General features: G+C 43.6%; 1 protein-coding gene across 1 annotated transcript in view; it reads right to left on the reverse strand.

The window, feature by feature from the left end:
* COL4A4 (collagen type IV alpha 4 chain) overlaps window positions 1-21731 on the reverse strand; it is a 114832-nt gene that overhangs the window by 70985 nt on the left and 22116 nt on the right. The window contains exons 4-8 of the mRNA XM_070422272.1: window positions 19313-19387; window positions 4220-4354; window positions 3397-3441; window positions 2633-2749; window positions 1833-1901 (exon numbers count right to left, since the gene is read on the reverse strand). Coding sequence (XP_070278373.1) covers window positions 1833-1901; window positions 2633-2749; window positions 3397-3441; window positions 4220-4354; window positions 19313-19387 — 441 coding nt within the window. The remainder of the gene's footprint in view (window positions 1-1832; window positions 1902-2632; window positions 2750-3396; window positions 3442-4219; window positions 4355-19312; window positions 19388-21731) is intronic.

A 21731-nucleotide genomic window follows, 5' to 3' on the forward strand; every position in this document is an offset into this window, starting at 1 on the left:
AAAGGTAAAGGGAATGGCATGGAAATTCTCTCCCCGCTGCCTCTGTGCGAATTCACCACTTATGACTCTGCCCTGAGACTCCACTTACTCTAAAGAATCAAAGGGGCTGCAGGTTCTTTTTCAAATGTACAATATAACATACTGTAAAATATACGTTAAATAAAAGTTTACATTTTAACTATTTTTAAGTGGACAGTCCTGTGACGTTAAGTACATTCACACTGTTGTGCAGCCATCACGACCATCCATCTCCAGAGATTCTCCATCTTCCCAATGTAAACTGTTTCCAGTTTACAATAGATACCAACTCCCCATTCTCCTCCCCCGGCCTCTGGCGAAAACATTTCTATGTCCTGTCTCTATGAATCTGAAATCACACATTATTTGTCCTTCTGTGACCCGCTCATTTCACTCAGCATAATGACCTCAGGGTTCATCTATGTGGTAACATGAGTCAGGATACTCTTCTCTTTAAAGACTGAACAATATTCCATTGTATGTATATACCACTTTCTTTTTATCCATTCATTCCTCAGTGGACACTTGGGTTGCTTGCATCTTTTGCCTATTGTGAATAGTGCTGCTATGAACTTGGGTATACAAATATCTGCTCTTTGAGTCCCTGCTTTCATTTCTTTTGGGTATAGTAGAATTGCTTAATTATAGGTTAATTAGGGTGTTTAAGCCATAAACAAAAGCATAGTTTTTTTATTGTCTAAAAAGTATAAACAGGCATAGAGGCCACACACAAATACTGTGAGCTCACTGAAGGGATCCCACTCAGGTGTGCCCACTCTGGTGGCATGGAATTCAGGGTTTAGTTGGAGCAACCTAGAGCTAGTCTTATCTAATTGTTGTAGAATATTCTACCTTATGACAAATGATCGTGTCATGAAAATGTATATATCTCTCCTCCTGATTTATTCTATTTAGTGATCTTCTTCTTATCTATGGCTACTTGTTTTAGAGTGATGAAGTGGTCATTCAAGAGTTTATTTCTGAATATTTGTATACCGTTCTCTGCTAGAAATACAAAAGCATTTAATTTACCAAGGACAGTACTAGAAGGTTTCCATAATTTTCCAGTTCAATAGTGTTGACTTCTAGTATGCTGGGGTGCAAGTATTCATATCGCATTTTAACTACAAATAAAACAGTGCTTCCCAACCGGGAGTAATTTTTCTTCCCAAGGGCACACTTGGTAATGTCGGGAGATATTGTGTGGGCGGAGGTTGCCACTGGCATCTAACGAGTAGAGGCCAGAGATACTGTTTCACATTCTACAATCCATAGGCCAGCCCTCACGCAAGTGGTTATCTGGCCCCAAATGTCAATAGTGCCAAGGTTGAGAAACCCTGGAATGGTGTATCCATTGCCACTCTGCAAAAAATAGTGGAGAGGTATGCGTTGGAAAGTTACAGCCAGAGCAGCTAATGCCAAGTGCTTCACACAAGAAGAATGGTGCCATCCCGGAGGGCCAGGGGGAGGATAAAAACCAGCGTGCCGCCTGGCTGGTGTGGCTCAGTTGTTAAGCATCAACCCATGAACCAAGAGGTCACTGGTTTGATTCCTGGTCAGGGCACATGCTCAGGTTGTGGGCTCAATCCCCAATAGGGGGTGTGCAGGAGGCAGTCGATAGATGACATTTCTCTCTGATCAATATTTCTATCTCTCTATCCCTTTCCCTTCCTCTCTCTCTAAAAATCAATAAACATATTTTTTTTAAAAAACCAGCATGCTCAGGGACATTTCAAAGGGAATCTCAGTTCATGTATGGGTTTACCTATGTTGGGGAAAAATTATTTTAAAGCCACCATGATCAGAATGCTTACCTGACTACCTTTAATGCCACCTAAAATGAACACTGAATTTCCTTTTTCTCCTTGTTCCCCAGGAAGGCCCTGAAAATAAAACATTCACTTAAGAGAGGAGAAAAACACATTACTATTTTAGCATTTTATTTTCTATGTGAAATATCACTCACCAATAAAATTACCATTATAGTCATATTTCACTAGTGAAGATTTCTTTATTCTCTTCATTGTCATTATCACCTTAAGGTTCTCATATATAGTCATTCAGTATTCAGTTAAAATCTATTAAGAAATCTCCAAAGATAGAGTATCTACAAATTTATTTACATTATAAATATATGGTATATATGTGTAGTTTATATATAATATATACTAATGTATTAATAGATATTTATTAATTATATAGCAGGGAAATTGCACAACATAATGCACATGTATTATTCTTATAAGTACACATTGCAGTTATCAATAATATGCCATAGAGATAGTTGTTTAAAAATTTAGTTTATTTATTTTACTATTTGTATTTAAAATAGAGCCTATGCACCCTTTATAAGATTTTAAAAATCACTTCCTCCCTTAAAACCACCCAAAACATTCTTTTGGCATGAAAAGAAAACCCAGTCCCCTTCCACAGTCTACAAGACCCGAGGTGTCCTAGGTCCTGCCCACCTCTGTCCTCATCCTCCAGCCGCCCCACTTGTTCACCATGCTCCCCGACACTTGTCTTAACTCTGTTTCTTGAGCACACCAAGCCTGTTCCCACTGTTGGGCCTTTCACTTAAGATTCCCGTTAGGATGAGCTGTGGGTGTCTTACTGGGGGGCCTTCTGGGCCAGGAGCTCCTCTTTCTCCTGGAAACCCTGGATCGCCTCTTGAGCCATTGCAGCCATTCATGCCAGGTTTGCCTCTGAATCCCGGAGGCCCTGGGTGCCCCTGCAGGAAACAAAATGATAAGTGAAGCATTCTTTTGCAAGAATACTAGAAGACAAAGATTATGCAATATGGTTACCCAAATTATGGCAATGATGACTCACATACCACTTAATTTTGTGAGAATTCCTTCCCTATCCACAGTGCTATGTAGCATAGTAAAAATCAATAAGCAAATTTTAATATGCCCCCAATTTAAATGCATTCAGTTTGGAGTATTCTGGGAGATTTGGGGGGAAACCTTCCTTAAAATCCTAGAAAGACTCTAATGAATAGTAAAACTCCCCAAAATACCTCTTCCTTCTTTCATGTGGTTTTCATATTAGAAACAAGAGTCTTAAACCCATTTCCAAAAGTCAGGACTCTTCAGTAAGTAAAAACTGTCATTATGAGTAGGCATTCATTTCCAGAAGTATCTCTGGCTCCTGTTTTGGAATGTTTTTCTCTAACCTATTTGAAAACCTTGCTATTCAGTAAAGTGTTTCGGTATTGGAGTTATTACACAAAATTGAAATGCAACACCCTTTCATTCACTGAGGTGAGAAAATAAAGAAGAGTTTGCCATGTGCATATCTATTTTTTGAACATGTGATTTTAAGGGTTTTGAGGAGTGTTTCTCCCTTTTTGTGAGAAAATGTAGGGATACTTACAGGTATACCATCCAAACCTGGAAATCCAGGAACACCAGTGGGACCCTAAAATTCCAGATGATAAAACAAAGTTGTAAAAGTTACTAAGTTATTAGACTAACAAGTTAATTTCCTCAAAAACATAAATAATTAATGCTCATCATTTTTAACCCTTAGCAGTCATGGTTCCTATTTTCACACACGCTTAAACGCCAACATTTAAGAATGAACCATTCATACTTTTTGTCCTAAGGAAGCCAACTTGGCAGCATCAATTGAAAGAAAACATCCAGTGCCCTGTAAGCTGGGAATTCAAGGTCTCAGAATCTGTCAATCCTGGAGAAGCAAACTCGTAAATGTGAGCGCAGGTAATTCACAGGATTGCTTTCTCACATCTTCTCTACACAAATTAGGACACGATCTCAAATTCTCAACAAGAAAGAAACCATTGTTTTCTTTATCCATTCTATAGCATGTTAAATGGTGTTTTTAAAGGAATAAGTTGAATCGACATAAATTGATTGATCTTTAAGCCACATGGTTGAGTGTCTGAGTAAAAAAAAAAAAAAGCCCAGAATGGGACACATAATATCATTTAGGTGTTTTTTTAAAGCCATGAACCGGTACAACTCCCCCCTGGGTGCAGTCATGCATTTAAGTGCAGAGAAAAGATCTAGATAAACAAGCTCCTCTGGAGGGGTTGGGGAAGGAGGGCTGCTATGGAAGAGGAGTCTAGACTTAATTTATTATAAGGCGCAAGCAGGTCCTACTTGTTTATAACAAGTCTGGCATAGCAGTGCTGGTGGGTGGCCAAGAAGAAGCTTTCCCTTAGGAAGAGGCTTACCTTATCTCCTTTATCCCCTGCTGCTCCGGGAGGGCCGCTGTCCCCTCTAATCCCTTTCTCTCCTGGAATCCCAATGGGTCCTGGCGGTCCCAGCAGTCCAATAGGACCCTGTGGCCCTGGTGGTCCCGGGTGACCCTAAGAAGGAAGATTAAAAAGGGAGGTGGGCTGATTCTTAAGTAGCGTCTTCTAATGCAAATATATGACCACTGAGGCTTACAGACAACTGAAGAATTAGAGGTTGAGCAAACTCTGATATAGAAACACAAATGATTAATTAATTCATTGCAAAAATAAGAAACTGTAACACTGTCTTTTTCAATCTGGATTTAAGCAGTACAATAAATCTGAATTACCATAGGTACACACACTTATCTGTAAATTGATAATAGTTCTCTTATTACTTTCATTCTGTCGATGACATTTATAAGTCTTGAGCTGTTTGGTGAAGCCAGGAACTTAAAAATAATAAAAGTCTTATTACCATTATGTTAGTGATAAAAGTTAGGAGCAGGGTGAAAACTGCCAGATCTTTTATTGACTTCAAATGGCTAATGATCCATCTGCCCGTTTAGGGAGAAACATTTATTTTTAGCTGCTTTTACTTAATTTCTTGTAAGTGTGAAGTAGGCTCTCCATGTGAGGTTATATTTCCCCAGTCTGACTTTCCATGAACCAAGAGGTGACCTGAGCTCAGTTCTACCCAGACCCACAGTGGGAACGTTGCTGGCACAGCGGTGAGCAGCTCCTGCTCCCTGTGGCCCTCGCACTGTGTGAGGGGGACTGATTCAACGAATGAATGCTCAGTCACTGCCCATTACAGACTCTGCACGCCTCACAGCTCTCTGTCCTGAAGGAAGCAAGCCTGCCTCTCAGGAGCACCCTCCCCTGGCCAGGGACCTGCTCCCTTCCCTGTCTCGGCTCCCTTCATCTAATCTAATAAAAGAGAAACATACAAATTGACTGTAACTCTACTACACCCACCAGCCACACCCACAAGCCATGCCCACCAGCCAATGAGGAGCGGATATGCAAATTAACCCAACTAAAATGGCGGTGGCCTTGGAGCTGGAGTGAGCAGGAGGCTTGGGTTGCCCCCGACAATTGAGGAAGCTAAGCTTCCCGCCTGCCCTGCCGGCCCTGAGCTCCACTCAAGGCTACAAAGTTTCAATTATAGAAGATAAAAAAATCCCAGATACCTGCTTCCAGCCCATGGCCATGACCAGCCTGAAAACGGCCATCAGCCCCTCACCCAGGCTAGCCAGGCACCCCAGTAGGGCCCCCCACCTTGAAGGGGCTGTGGCCAGCCTAAAAACACCCCTCAGCCCCTCACCCAGGCTGGCCAAACTCCCATGGGGTGAGGGTCCCCACTGGGGGGCTTGGCCAGACTGCAAACAGCCATCAGTCCCTCACCCAAGCTGACCAGGCACCCCAGTGGGACCGCCCCACCCTGAAGGGGCTGTGGCCAGCCTGCAAACAGACATCAGTCCCACACCCAGGCTGGCCAGGCACCCCAGCAGGGACCTCCACCCTGAACGGGGTGTGGCCAGCCTGAAAACAGCCCTCAGCCCCTCACCCAGGCTGGCCAGGCACCCCAGCGGGACCCCCACCCTGATCTGGGACACCCTTCAGGGCAAACCAGCCGGCCCTGACCCGTGCACCAGGCCTCTATCCTATATAATAAAAGGGTAATATGCAAATTGACCCTAACAGCAGAAAGACTGGGAATGACTGGTCACTATGACACACACTGACCACCAGGGGGCAGACACTCAATGCAGGAGCTGCCCCCTGGTGGTCAGTGCGCTCCCACAGGGGGAGCTCTGCTCAGCCACAAGCCAGGCTGAAGGCTGCCAGCACATCAGTGGTGGTGGGAGCCTCTCCCACCTCCTCAGCAGCGCTAAGGATGTCCGACTGCAGCTTAGGCCTGCTCCCTGCTGGCAAGTGGACATCCCCTGAGGGCTCCTGGGCTGCCAGAGGGATGTCTGACTGCCAGCTTAGGCCCAATCTTCTGGGGAGCGGGCCTAAGCCAGCAGGTGGACATCCCCTGAGGGGTCCCAGACTGTGAGAGGGCACAGGCTGGGCTGAGGGACCAACCCCCCCCCCCCCCCCCCAGTGCACAAATTTTTGTGCACCGGGCCTCTAGTCATTACATAATAGCTGCTATTTATTGAGTTATCCATAAAACTACTAAAAGCCTAGAATTCTCTAGGAAGTTTAAATGTATGAATATGTGCTAAAAAAAATAACAATAAAGTACAAAATATAATTACATGGGCACAAACCATTGAGGGGCATTTTGAGGGCAAATCAATTTACTCTAGATAGTGCAAAAATTCTAAGCTACAGCCTGAAAGTAAGAATAAATAATGACTTCAGCTGACCTTATCCTACCAGTGTTCATCAATCTTACTTGGTTACTTAATCAACATATCTTAAAAGTTCCCATTTTTCCTAAATGTAAGGCTCAGGAAATAACTGCTTTTTCATTAAGTTTATCTTTTTGTCTTACATTTAATTTATACAAAAACTCTTACATTATCTTTTGTGAGTGCTGTATTATTTAGGAACAACAAAATGCATGTTTGCACAGTCAAGGGTAACTGAGAAAGAGACAGCCAATTAACTGGCTATAAATCTCTCCAGTGTGTTTCATTTTAGACCCGAAAGGCCAAATCCAGTGAGCTACCGGAACTTCGGAGGGGAAAGAAAAAAAGGAAAGGAATGTTTAACGCAGTGTAAGAATAATGGACCTCCATTCAGTACAGCACTGTGTCCTGACCTGAGAAAGAGCCGTCTAAAACACTTCCATAGAGAAATAAATCAGGAATGGCTGTCTGCATTAAGTTCTTCCTCCCACCTCCTCCTCCTCCCTGCCCTTCCTCTGCTACTCTGACTTCCTTGCATTTCTGAACAAGCTCTGTTCCTTCACAGACTGTGGTGTTCTGTCCAGAAGTGTCCCTTCTCACCCCCCTCCCCAAGTCATCTCTCAATGCCCCAGGGAAAAACTCCCCATCTCCTGCCCTCTCCCCCACACCCTTCAGAATCCCTTCAGAATCGGATGCCTGTCCAAGACACCTCTCTAACAACACTTCTCACCTGTTCCTGTGATCATCTCTTTATCCTCATGGTGGTAAGAAAGGTAGAGGGCAATACATGCTTAACAAAATAACACAGACACAGACAATAGTGTGGTGAAGGCCTGGGAGGAGTGGGTGCGGGGTGCAGGGTGTCAATGGGAGAAAAAACAACGGAGACATCTGTAATACTTCCAACAATAAAAATAAATTTAAAAAATAAAATAATTCGGTCAGACCCCACCTACCCACCCCAAGGGAAGTCCCTGTAACCGGGAAGGAGCAGCTTCCTCCTGTTGCTGAACTGTCATCCCCAGGGCTTGGCTGAGAGCAGCTCTGGGAACTTGCGAGGATGGCTCCACCCCCAGGAGTAGAACACCACCCCACCTGAGCAAAGGACCCTAAATGCAGTGAAGTTGGTGTTCTTTGTGGTTGAGTAGAACAAGGGCCTTCTTGTGCCTTAGTTTCAACCACATTAAATCCATATTAAACATCAAATACAACCCCTACTTTGCAATTGGAAAAACTACCATAAAACACTACATGCCTACATTTCAACGGCCTTTGGATGACTTCGTTGTTTTATATTTGATGCTGTGTTTTCATATTAACAAGAATTTTTCTATAGGATAAAAATGTAAAGAAATACATTAAACCTCTACAACAGCATTAAATCTGTCAGAAAGCTGCTCATGAAAATTTCCCAAATACCAATCTTCGAAATAGTTACTGCTCATTCACCCAATTTGAGTAAGTAATTTATCCCCACAATGGAGACAGTAATTCCATTTCATTCAGTCATGTCATATAAAAGGTGGGGAAGGTTGGGTGGGTGGGAAGAGATCAACCAAAGAACTTGTATGTGTATATGCAAATCCCATGGACAATAGGGTGGTGAAGGCCTGGGGTGGGGATAGCAGATGGGCTACTAGGGGTCAATGGGGGGAAAAGGGGGAATTATGTAATACTTTCAATACTAAAGATTTTTTAAAAAATGAAGTAGGAAATACTAAAAAAAAAAAAAAAAAACAACAACAACGATGGCTATGAATAGTTATTTGAGCTTATTTATTGAACTACTAGAGGCCCAATGCACAAAATTTGTGCAAGGGGCTCAACCCTTGCAGCTCCAGCTTCATCCAGGAGGTCATCCAGAAGGTTGTTTGGCTATCTGGTCTAATTAGCATGTTATGCGTTTATTATTATAGACTAGATGCCCAGTGCACAAAAATTTGTGCACTCGGGGGGGGAGGGTGGGAAGGGGGGGTCCCCCTGCCCAGCCAGTGCCCTCTCGCAGTCTGGGACCCCTCGGGAGATAACGACCTGCTGGCTTAGGCCTGCTCCCGGGTGTCAGAGAGCACGCCCAATCCCTAGGTGCAGCCCCTGGTCAGGCTCAGAGCAGGGCCGATTGGGGAGTTGGGGCTCCGTACCCTGTCACACACAGAGCAGGGCCCATCAGGGGGTTGAGGAGCTCCCCCCTGTCACACACAGAGCAGGGCCCATGAGGGGGTTGAGGAGCTCCCCCCTGTCACTCACAGAGTAGGGCCGATAGGGGAGTTGGGGCACCGCCCCCTGTCACACACAGAGCAGGGCGAATCAGGAGGTTGGGGCGCTGCACCCTGTCACACTCAGGACAGGGCCAATGGGGAGGTTATGGCTCTCCCCTGTCACACACAGAGCAGGGCCCGTGGTGGGGGGGTTGGGGCGCTGCCCTCTATCACCCATAGAGCAGGGCTGATCAGGGGGTTCGGGTGCCACCACTGTCACACTCAGGGCAGGGCCGATGGAGAGGTTATGGCTCTACCCCGTCACACACAGAGCAGGGCCTGTGGGGGGGGGCTTGGGGTGCCGCACCCTGTCACACACAGAGCAGGGCCGATCAGGGGGTTGGGGCGCTGCACCCTGTCACACACAGAGCCGCAGGGCGATCAGGGGATTGGGGAGCTCCCCCCTATCAGGCACAGAGCAGGGCTGATCAGGGGGTTGGGGCACCTTCCCCTGTCACGAACAGAGCAGGGCAGATAGGGAGGTTGTGGCCCCGCCCCCTGTCACTCACAGAGCCGCAGGGCAATCAAGGGGTTTGGGCACTGCCCCCTGTCACGCTGATCCCGGTGCCGTGAGGCCTCACTGCTCCGCTGATCCCGGTGCCGGGAGGCATATTACCCTTTTACTATATAGAATAGAGGCTTGGTGCACAGGTGGGGGCCGGCTGGTTTACCCTGAAGGGTGTCCTGGATCAGGGTGGGGGTCCCCACTGGGGTGCCTGGCCAGTCTGGCTGAGGGGCTGAGGGCTGTTTTCCGGAAGCGAGTGACTGACGCTCCCAACTGCTCCTTTTTTTCTTTTTTCTTTTTTTTATTCTGGGCCAGCTTTAGCTCTGAGGCCTTGCTGCTGAAAACATTGATACAATGTTGCAGTCAGGCTGGCTGAAGCCTGGCTGACTGAAAGCCGGTTTCTGGGATTTTGTTTATCTTCTATATTTGCAACATAGTTGCTTAGAGTTGCAGCTGAGAGGCCAGCAAGTCAGGCGGGGAACGCTGGAGTCCGCAGTCACTGGAGCAAGCAAGCCTTCCTGTTTGCTTCAGTGCATGGCTGCCAGCCGCCATCTTGGCTGACAGTTAATTTGCATAAGGATATGCTGATTAGCCAATGAGAAGGGTAGCGGTCGTATGCTAATTACCAGGTTTCTCTTTTATTAGTGTAGATAATAGGATTAACGTCATGATAAACAGGCATAGGTAGCAGGCCCAGAACAGGCATTTCCACTACAAAAGAATCATTAAATAACCACAGAAATTTTTTATCTTTGTAAAAAAAAAAGAGTTTAAATAAATATTCTGCTCCTAACATGCATCCTCTACCCATGAACCATAATGGGCTCTACAATGAATTGCTCCACAGTATTCAATCCAACAACAAAAAAGCATGCACCGTGGAATGACTGGCTCTCACACATGGTGCCCTGACTTTTTTTGTTTTTGTTTTTTTATTTTTAATAATTATTTTATTTTATTTTTTTGGTGCTACTGTTGACCCAGAATGGCCCCTGTGGTTTACTACTTTCAGTGAGATACAGTGAAGTCAGAGAGCAGATTCATTGCCTCCAGAAACAACAATTGGCTGACAGCTGAGGAAACTGGCATGCCAGGTGAAGCCACCAGGCCATCCTTCTCTCTACTCAAAGGCTGGCTGGCACCGAGTCTCAGACCAGATCCGCGCCTCCCCACTGTGGCTGCAGCAGCGTCAGGCTCGGGGCCAGCTGTACAAATAACAGACAAAGGCCATCCCTTTGTCCGACTCTCCGAGGCCAGAGCATTCCTTTAGGATTCTGGCCCATATGAATGGGCTATGTCAGGCGCATCTCTCAAGCAGGGTTATGTTCAAATGATTTTTATTTCACAACTTGGTACAAGAAATCAACAGCTAAGAGAATATGTACATTTTTAAAACCAAAATCTTCAATCGGTCATTTGGGCTGCCACTGACCTGCTCATCCCTAGAAATCAAATGCTGTTCCCAAAGGAGGAAGCAAGGCCCAGAGAGATGAATCAAGTGACTTGAGGCCACCTGGCCATCACCTGGGGAAGCAGAGATTCAAACCCATTTTCTCCGACTACAAAGGTACTGCTTCCCTTTTTATCCCAGTCGTTAGAACAGTGGTTCTCAACCTTCTGGCCCTTTAAATACAGTTCTTCATGTTGTGACCCAACCATAAAATTATTTTCATTGCTACTTCATAACTGTAATGTTGCTACTGTTATGAATCGTAATGTAAATATCTCATATACAGGATGGTCTTAGGCGACCCCTGTGAAAGGGTCGTCCGACCGCCAAAGGGTCTCGACCCATAGGTTGAGAACCGCTGCATTAGAACCTCACTCTCCTATGAACTCTCATATCCACCCTGAAACAATAAGCACCTAAGTGCTCATCAATGTCTTATAGCAAGCTTCTTGAGGCCAGGGGCTCAGTTATTACCTGAGCCTTGGCCGCTGCCTTGCACAGTAGAAATTTTACACATACACGTATGGAATGCTGAATCAATTCAGACTTTTATAATTAAAACTAACAAAAAAAGCATTCAGCAACACCTCTCCTGCTTTTTTCATGCTTGATGGTGAATTCAAACATTAAGCCACTAGGTGACACTATAACATCACTTAAACCCTCTCTATGAGTCCTGGTCACTTATCCAACTGACCTCAAGCTCCATAAATCCAAACCTAGACTTGGGATTCATGACATCCCCTGAAGTGTGCAAGTCAGCCGTACATGACTGCGCACACAGCCGCTCACACTTCATCAGAGTCCTTCCAGGCGCCTCTGCCACCCACCCCTAACTGTCCCACATGGAGTCACCCTCTCCTTCCCATCAATTCTGCCTCCCAAATATTCCCGATGCCCACCCACTTCCCCCCACCTCCACACTCACCCCTTAAGCCCCCATGACCTCCCACCTGTAGCAGACTCCTAACAAGTTTTTCCTAACATTGTTGCACCCACTTACTCTTCAAACAGCAGCCAGAATGATCTTCTTACCACATAAATTCAACCTGCCTCCACTCTTTCTAAAGTCTTCCACAGCCTCCCTCATCACCCAGGATAACCTAGATCCATTTTTCCAACTGCATCTCATGCCACTTGCTACCTCACCTACTCTGATCAAACCTTGGTGGCCACCTTGGGTCCCTCAAACATGCCAGCCTGTCTTTTTGCCATTCCAGGGCCCGAATAGAGACTATTCTCTCTGCTCAGTTGGTGGTGGGTTGAATGGTGGCCACAAAAAGATATGTGCTCATGCTAATCCTCAGAACCTGTGGTTATTACTTTAGATGGAAAAGATGTGATAGAGTTAAGGATCTTGAGATAAAGAGTTTACCTCGGATTATTCAGATGGGCCCTAAGTGCCATCATATGAATCCTGATAAGAGGGATACAGATGAATTTGATACAGACACACAGAGGAGACGGTGGTGGAAAGATGAAGGCAGACACTGGAGTGATAGAGCCACAAGCTAAGGAACGCTGGCAGCCACCAGAAACTAGAAGAGGCAAGGAAATGATTCTCCCCTATTGTCTGTGGAGGGTGTATGGCAGTGCCCTTGCTTTTGGACTTCTGCCCTCTATATCTTGTGAATAAATAAATTCTATTGTTTTAAGCCATCAAACATGTGGCAATTTGTTAAGAACAACAAGAACTAATGGGACATGCTTCTTCCAGGCTGTTGCTAAGAGACGTCTGATTCCACCCAGTCCAAGCAGAGGTGTTAACCCATAGTTCCCTTGCCCCATCCCACCCACACATGCTTCTATGCAAGACCAAATTAGGGCACCAAACTGTGCACCCAGGGAAAGAGCAAGGATCGTTGTCTGCCTAGAATGGTGCCTGGCACTCAGCAGGCACCAGAAGTAACAGCTGGAGGGTTATTCCTGGTGGGCTCTGAGCTCCAGGCCACAGGCACTTTCTTCTTTACCATCAAGGCCTCCCAGCACATAGACGCCTGGCACATGCAGAAGGCTCAGGGGCTGTTTGCTGAAGGAATTACAGATAAGACTGTAGGACAGAGGAGTGAAAATATTAGCACCTTGCAGACATAGCTGTTTTCCCTGTGGCTCTCATCCCAATTTATTGAAAATAGTATTTGAAAGGAAAAATATATTTTTCTTTCCTACAAACTTTGGATTTCAGCTTTTTAACTCATTTTCACAGAATTTTCCCCTTGCACGAGAGTGTTCTTAGAGTCACAAACACTGCTTTGGGAGACACCTGTATGTAACCCCTATTTCTGACCAACAAGGCTGCCTCCACTCTGGTAATGACCTTGATCCTCTCGAGTTCAGCATAGTCCCACATTTGCTGAGCTCTGCGCTGGTCTCGCCTGGGTTTATGCTGGGTCACAGAGCTCCGCAGTGGTTGCTATGGAGTTGAACCCCACGTGAGGAGACCAAAGGCTCGCTGCAAATCACACTTAATGAGGTGACTGACTGGGCAGACAGTCCCAAATCGACCTTCAGACCCAAACTGCAACTAGGATTCTTGAGGGAGGATCTGCACACTTGGCCTGTTTGGAAAATGATGCATTCCAAAGCACGGAAGGCAAATATAAGCTGTTTCTCTAACACAAATGTTGGAGTTAAAGAGAGGGATTCGTCAGTGCCTCGAGAGCCATGCTAGTTGCAGTTATTCTTCCAAGTAGATACCAGCTACTACTGCTCCTGCCCCACTGTGATTAGGAAGCCAAATAGTATAAAATGATAGGTATGTCTCCTCCCTCTGCCTCCCAGATCCTCACACCCTGTTCAAGAATACTTCCTCAGGCACCTGCAAAAAAATAAAAAATCCCACAACTAAAGATTTATTCTTTTCACTTTTTCAAGTTTTTCATTCTCCAAAAATCAATGTAAACAACTCCTGTCAGGGAAAACATGTTAACAAGGTAAGTCAAAATTATAAACTGGCAGCTGGCAGGCTGAGTTCTACTGTGACACTTGTTAATTGTTAGGCACTGTTTTTGTGTTTTTTTTTAAATATGTTTTTATTGATTTTAGAGAGGGAAAGGGAGAAGGATAGAGAGATAGAAACACCAATGAAAGAGAAACATTGATGGACTGCCTCCTGCATGCTCCTTACTGGAGATTGAGCCCACAGCTCGGGCATGTGCCCTGACCAGGAATCGAACTGGTGGTGACCACTGAGCACTCTAGTCGGGCAGGTACTGTTTTTTGTTGTTGTTGTTGTTGTTTGTTTTTGTTTTTGTTTTTTAATTCTGATGCCTTTATATGACAAATGTAGTGTCCAGCTCCCTATGGTCCCCTCCCACTTGCTGTCCTTTGTTGGCACTGGGTCTGACACAAACCAAATCTGTATTTGAAAGGAGAAATACATTTTTCTCCTGCAGTGTGGGTGTGGGGACACCTGCCATACCCAAGTGGCAAACCAAATCTGTATTTGAAAGGAGAAATACATTTTTCTCCTGCAGTGTGGGTGTGGGGACACCTGCCATACCCAAGTGGCAGACCAAATCTGCCAACTTCTCAGCTGTCACTGGAACTTGCTTACAGCAAAATGTAACATAATTGACTACATGAGCTTTAGGACATAAAAAGAACTGCTCTGAACCGCTTAACAGGCTGAACTAGAGTCCAGCTGTGTGAGTGATAAAGACTCAGTTCTAGAACTTTGTGTGCAGATAACTTAATAAAAAAAGTTAACAATTATTAAAACTTCCCAAGTAAATTCCATTTTTATCATGAAATACAGGCTCTTAGAAGTGTACAGAATAAGTGAGTGGGATTCAGGAAAAATACTCTGAGGACATTTTTCAGTGATTTGAAATCCCCAAAGGAAAGTCTGAATTGTTCATATGTGATTTTCATTTTCATACCAAAAATAACTGAGACGGGTCTTGACTTTTAAGCCATTTGACCTCCTTGTACGTAAAACCACTAAATTATAAAGTTGTATTGATTTAATGGTTGCTGTACTTTTTGAGTGGGAAACAATGTGGATATATTTTATTTCAGAAAAAAACTATAGAAAGTGTCTTTATTATCATGCTAGCCATAAAACAGAACTTCTAAAAGGTTTCATCCTAGCCTATAAAAACATGTGATTTTCCCTTCAAGGAGAGAACCATCAAAGGACATGGACATTTTCTCCCTTGAAACTGATCATGAATAATTTTGAATTCTGCCCAACGCCACCTCATCACATCCTTAAAGAGGGATTATCATGGAGTTTGGAGAGATGCTATGACAGTCAAAATATTTGGGGAAGCCAGTTAAGCGGCTATTATATATGAGAAGCCATGCCCCCTATCTAGCACCACAGGCTGCTAGAGCTGCGAGGAACAGCACCAGCCCTCTGATACAAACCCTTATTTCCCAGGTGAGGGCTCGAGCCTGAAAGAGACCACCTCAGACTCCAGTTCTTTCTGGGATGATACTGAACCCTTAGATGGTCCAAGTGCAGCAAGTTTGTGGTCATATTTGTTGCTGCTGCACCAAGTGCTCATTACTGGCCCTACCTGAAATTCACAAGGGAATTTGAAATATGTGTAATGACTCATTTAATAACAGATTTAGGTGTTGTGGGGCGGGGAAGACTGGGGAAAATACTCCCCACTAATTCCGTTCCCTTTTTCTTGGATGTGGCAGGTGTCCCCATACCCACGCTGCAGCCAGGCCACCAGCTCGGGATCCTGAACCCTATCCAAGCTAGAGTCTGAATTTTAATTTATTGATTTATGTATATTAACTACCTTTTAGGTGCCACCTAATATGATCATCTCAAAGAAGTACCAAAAAAATGATCCCCCCCACCCTGTTCTCAAAGGAGAGAAACAAAAGTAGGCAACTTAGATTTCTACAGTGTCCACTATGGGCAGGAGGCACCGTCAGGGTATGAGAAGTGAAGGAAAGCAGGTGCCCCCCAGGGAGCATCCACACTGGCTGGACTAGCCAGGAGGCTTATGGGGGAAGGAGGCATCTCCACTGAGTTCCTTTGGGGAGGGCAGGAGAGATAGACGCAGACTGGAAGTGGAAAGGGCAGAGAAGTGAGAATGTTCAGATAATATTCAAGGGAGGGTAAAGGGCCTGACTGACAGCTGGAGAGGATCAGGGGGAAGCAGTAGTGATTACTGATGAAACACTTATTGAGGTTAGACTCAACCTCCAGCCGTACATTGGTGACACTGAACTTCATTCTGTAGGCATTGGGGGAGCTGCCCTTGGACATGTCCCAGCTCCACGTCAACCTCAAGCTTCAGTGCCCAGTTAAAACCCTAACTTCAGTCATCCCAGGGCGGGGGCAGCCTGGCTTCCCACAATGGCTTTAGACACAGACAGCAGTTTTGATCTGGGGCTTGAACAAACTCCTCTCTCAGGCAGTAAGCCATAAGGAGTACATAGTCTTTCTTAGGAATGCCTGTCTAAGCTCCTAATGGCTGTGCTGCCTCGAACAGATGCTCAAACCTCCAGAATTCGGTATATTCCTATTTTCATAGCCCACCTTGAGCTGTAAACACGGCACAAGAAATGGTATGCTAGTTGGCTGGCTGCTGAGGACGTGGGAAGCCCGCCTTCCAAACCACCTCCAGTTATGCACAAGTCACGCTCCCAGATTCCCAGCTGGTAGACTCCCCAGCAACTTGCAGCTTTCTCATGGGACCATCTGTCTCAGGAAGGCCAGAGGTTGACCAGTGTTCCGCACACAGCAATCCCTGACCACCCAGAATCAGGGACACCGACAGCAGCCTGAGCCAGGAGCCCTCCTAACCATGGGCTGATGACTGTGTTATAGGACACACAGTACACCCTCAACATATGCAATTACTTGTGACTGTTGAAGAGCCCAAGGAAACCGAGAAGAAAGGGGCCATGGTGTAAATACGAAAAAACCAAGGCTTGGGCAGCTTGAGTGTCCACCTGAGCTCACAAGGTATGACTAGAACCGGCGTCTGAACCTTTGTGTAATCATCTTCTCCTTGATCCTGGGGGAAATGCTGGGTGGAAGCCAGACACCAGGTGTGTGCCCTGCTTCTTCCCTATACAAGCAAGTACTTCAAACTCTTGGAAACTCTGTTCCTTGTATTGACAGACAGAAATAATATTATGGTGGCCTTACAAAATATTGTAGGATTGGGGCAGGGTCCCTCAACCTTGGCACTATTGGCATTTGGGGACAGAAAGTCTGGTGTGGGGACTGTCCTGTGTGTGGTAAGATGCTGAGCGGAATCCCTGGCTTCCACCCACTAGAACCAGTAGCACCCTCTTCCACCCAGTTGTGTCAACCAAAAAAGTCTCTAAATGTTGCCAAATGTCCCTGATAAAACAACTCTCAGCCTCATTTAAATCGGAGGACCACACCAAGCTGGCTTTATCCAAGCAGCTGGTCCTCTCTGTTGGGTGGTGCCCCTTCCCCTTCCTGCCACAGAGTTGATCAATCCATATTTCTAGGGTCTCAAGCTCAAAGAGTCTTCAAATTTAGATGCACTGATTTCTTTTCTTTTTTATGTATACAATCTTAATATGTTTATATTAACAACGTCACAAAAACCAGCCTTCTTATCCTGAATAATGTGTGTATTTACATGGAAAAGGCTAAAGCATTTCTTAGAGTGCTAGTTTTTAGTGTCCCTACTTTTAAAAAATTGAGTTATAATTGACATACAATATGATATTGGTTTCAGGTATACAACACAATGATTTGATATTTGTAGATATTGCAAAATGATCACCACAATAAGTCTAGGTAATAGCCATCACCGCATGTAGCTACCAATTTTTTTCTTGTGATGAGAATCTTTAAGATCTACTTCCTTAGCAATTTTCAAATGCAGAGAACAGTGTTAATAACTACAGTCGCCACGCTGCACATTACAGCCCCAGGACTTATGCTATAACTGGAGGTTTGCACCTTTTGTTTTTAAATTATTTCATGAAGTACAAATTGCCAATTATAAAAATAGTCAGGCAGATGTAAGGTACAGCATAGGGAATACAGCCAATAATATTATAAAAACTATGTATGGTGCCAGGTGCATCCTAGACTTATTGGGGAGATCACTCCATAAATGTCTAACCACTATGTCGTATACCTGAAACTGATATCGTATTATATGTCAACTGTAATGAAAAATTAAAAATTATATCATAAAGTGGCTTGAAAAAGCTCATGATAAATTCTGATCACTGAAATCTTTGAAGTACTGAAGAAGACACTAAACAGCTTAAAAGAAGGGATTTGCCCCAAGCTCAATAAGGCAGTTGATGAACAAAGGAACCCCATACACATTGCACACCTACCAGGTGAAGATAAACAGATGCTGTGGGAGAAACATATGGTCCCTTCTCTCAGGACCGTAATATTTCAGCCCCTATCTGAAATATTTACCGAATACCGACTGATCTTTACCGAATCATGCTTTCAGAGCTTCATGCACAGCCCCATAGGATCGACTTGGACATGTTTCAACAGAATCATCGCTCTGCCTCAAACACTGTCCAAAGCTTCTGAAACACACTCCTTCCCTGTAAGATTGTGGAAGTATTTTTAATCCAAAGAATTTTTGATTTAATTATCTAGCACAAATGATTTAGTGGGCTGCCAGCTGCCCACTATATAAGGGAGAGTTTTATAGATCCACTATACCCAAGAGGGTTCTTGTGCATTCAAGACCAGAGAGTCTAGGGTAGTAATCAAAAGCACCACTCTGGGTGGACTTGAGCAAGACACTGCAGGGCTCTGTGCCTCGGTCTTCTGCACCAAAAGGTCAATACAAGACTATAAGAGAGTTGTTGTGAGAAGTCAGTGCTTGGCACATGAGAAATATGTGAGAAATGCCGCTATTCCTTTTATTATGGATCACTATTCCACAGGATTTCAACAGGTGTTATTCAAAAAAGAGTCTTATAGTCCAATGTCTGGAAACACTAGTTTAAACAAAGTTAAAAAAGCTTTAAAAAAAACAAACAAAACTAACTGCAGCCCTTTTCAGAGCCTTTAAAATGCTGATATGCAACATGAGTATCAAGAGAGCCACCCAGGATGTCTCCTTTAACAATGGGACCCTTTCTGCAGCTGGCAAATCACTGGGTGAAACACTGCTGCCCAGACTGTGTGCTAAGCCTGATGCATGGTCTAATGTAATTGGGATTGCTTATCAGAATGTACAGAACTTTGATTATAAAAGATGCAAACATTGCCGACTACCAGAATATGCTGAGAATCCAGGACTACTTAATGTTAAATATTCCCAATGGCTCAAAATTCAGAATGCTGTCCATGTTGATTTCTTAAAAACATTTATTGTGGTAAGAACACTTACCACTAGCTTAACCCTCTCAACAAATGTTTAAGGAAGCATACACAGAATGCTATACGGCAGATCTCTAGAGCTTACTCAAACTTGCTTCACTGAAACTTTATGCCCTTTAATTAGTACCTGCCCATTCCCCACCCCCACCCCCCCACCCCCCCACCCCCCGCCCCAGTGTCCTTGTGGTGTTTACATCACTTACCCGAGACCCTTTTTCAGGAAAGCACTGGCAGACAGAGCAATCTCTCCCTCCACAAGGAGTGAACTTCTTTCCGCTCTGGAAGGTGAAACATCTGATTCAGTACATGCAACCCATTCCTTAGTCACCTACGTGATACACGCGTTACAACAAGCATGCTTGCTTTGTCTAACTCATGAGGAGTCCAGAGTATACCTTTACCTCTGAGTCTGTGAAAATAAAAGACTAATAGCGATAGGCAAAAAGGCAGAGACTTTACCTTGTGCCTTGATAAAAAAGAGGATTGATGACTTTGTGAGCAAGAGTAAAAGTCTATGTGGGCCAGGATACAGTATGTCAGCTAGGGTTTCTAAAAGGCTCTTTTGAAGCTAATTGGCTTTCACCAGAACATTCGGCATTTCTCTCTCCAGTTTAAGATTCATTTACTAAGTTGTGGATGATCTTAGAGTGTAAACTGTGTAGTTAGGGGAAATATAAGCACACAATGATGTCTAATTCAAAGTATAAGTTTGACTTCTTTTCTTTTTCAGGACTCTCTTGTTTTACTTCTGAGATCAGCTAGGGCATGTCTCCTTTATGGAGTCCCTCTTATGTCAACATTCTGGTGACAAATTGTTCTTCCTACAATTTGCTGATGCTTCAAGATGGTTCCTCCAAGGTGTCTCTCAACCGGAAAGCTCCTGAACTTAAATAATTTGGGTCTTTTCCCCACATTACCTGACTTTTCTTCAACACTCTCTTTAAAGACTCGTGTATTTTCTAAACTTAAATGCTCCCCCAAACACACACATGCACTAATTTGGGGGAAATTAGTCCCCTGCTCTCACAAATCCTCATTATCTGTATCCAGAGTCATCCATCCCTTCAATACAAAAAAAGTGTATTTCCAGAGGAGCTGTTTCCATAGGTGGATTCCTCAATGACAGTGCAGTGAAGATGAGCTCTGGGCTTTGTCACTGGCTCAGGCTGCAATTGGGAGAGTGGTGCCTAAAGCAGCTCCAGGTGCCAGGAGCTGAGGGCATTAATGCAAATGCCAGAAAAGCATGATCCAGCCAGGCCCAGTGCTCACTGCAGTGTGCGTGTATTAACCACACATTTCTGTAACTGATAGATCGGTTTAAACTCAAGGCTGTAAACTTAAGTCTTTAGATTAATGTATAATGGGGAAACAAAACAGTTAAACCAATATTTATAGTTCTGATATATATATATATATATATATATATATATATATATAAAACTTCCATCAGAAGTTTTATATGTAGGTACATAGATATGTATATGAACATGCACATATATAAATATATGTATATGGGAGGGAAAGGAATCTATCTAGCATGTTTTTTTTCCTTTTCAATCACATAATTTAGACTTTTTTTCAGGAAAATTATACTCAGAAACAATCCAAAAGAAAATAACTTTACATTAAGCAATAATGAAAAGACATCCTTATAAACAAAACTCTTAATGGATCATTGAAAGTATATAAGAATTTAAACCTTGACAAGAGCCAAGCAATTAGATAATTAAAGTTTAAAAAATGTATTTGAAGTTTTAGAAATAGATGCCTCTTGAGTTTTGAGTAACTCTGTTATTTATGATGTAGAAACATAGAGTTCAAAACCTTGGTAAGGTAAAAAAGAAAATTAAATTAATAAATGCCCAGGGCCAGATCAGGACAGCATGAAAGCATTAAAACAACTAGTCTGAACACTTAGGTTCATTTGAGGTTGGGTTCATTACTATGTGTTCAGTGAAATATCAAAACAACCAGGAAAAAAGGAGGGGCAGTTGATTTAATGGCTTGATAATAAAGGCAAGTTTGTTGTTGTATTGCTTTATGTGTGTTGGTTTTTTTTTTTTTAACTTCATTGTGCCAAGCATCACTGAGATATTTTGGAGCAAAGTTACATTCAGAGAAGAATCCATTTAAAATAGATCAGCAGATTCTAATAAAGAAACAGAAATAGTTGTATGTAAAGCTTTGACTTGGACCAATAAAAGAAAAAAGCAAGAGGTGATTTTAGTCTCTACAAAGTTCTTCTACATTAGACACAGCCCAGTAAACAGCATTTGAAAAGGAGGAGGCATGTATAGAGGAAGAATCTTAAAAAACAGATTGTAGGAACCCATTAAAAGAAGATAAAGACTCTATCTCAGACAAGTCAACATTCAAAATATATACTGTACTCACTGGCAATATACTGACATTCTCTAAAAACAATGTAACTTCTTCAAAGAGAAAAAAGGAAAAGTCATGATCCATTTTATGATAGATACTTTTAAATAAATATTTATTGCATAGAAAGTTTAAGAAAATAAAGTTATTAATTTATAGATTAGTCATCTGCCCTATATTTGTACCTCTATTTTCTTTTTTGAAAAATAAATAACATATGCACATGATTTTAAAAAAAAAAAC

This window comes from Myotis yumanensis, unplaced genomic scaffold (assembly GCF_028538775.1).
Source record: "Myotis yumanensis isolate MYYU_CA2020_CCGP unplaced genomic scaffold, mMyoYum1.0.hap1 SCAF_8, whole genome shotgun sequence".
In the NCBI taxonomy this organism is placed as follows: domain Eukaryota; kingdom Metazoa; phylum Chordata; class Mammalia; order Chiroptera; family Vespertilionidae; genus Myotis; species Myotis yumanensis.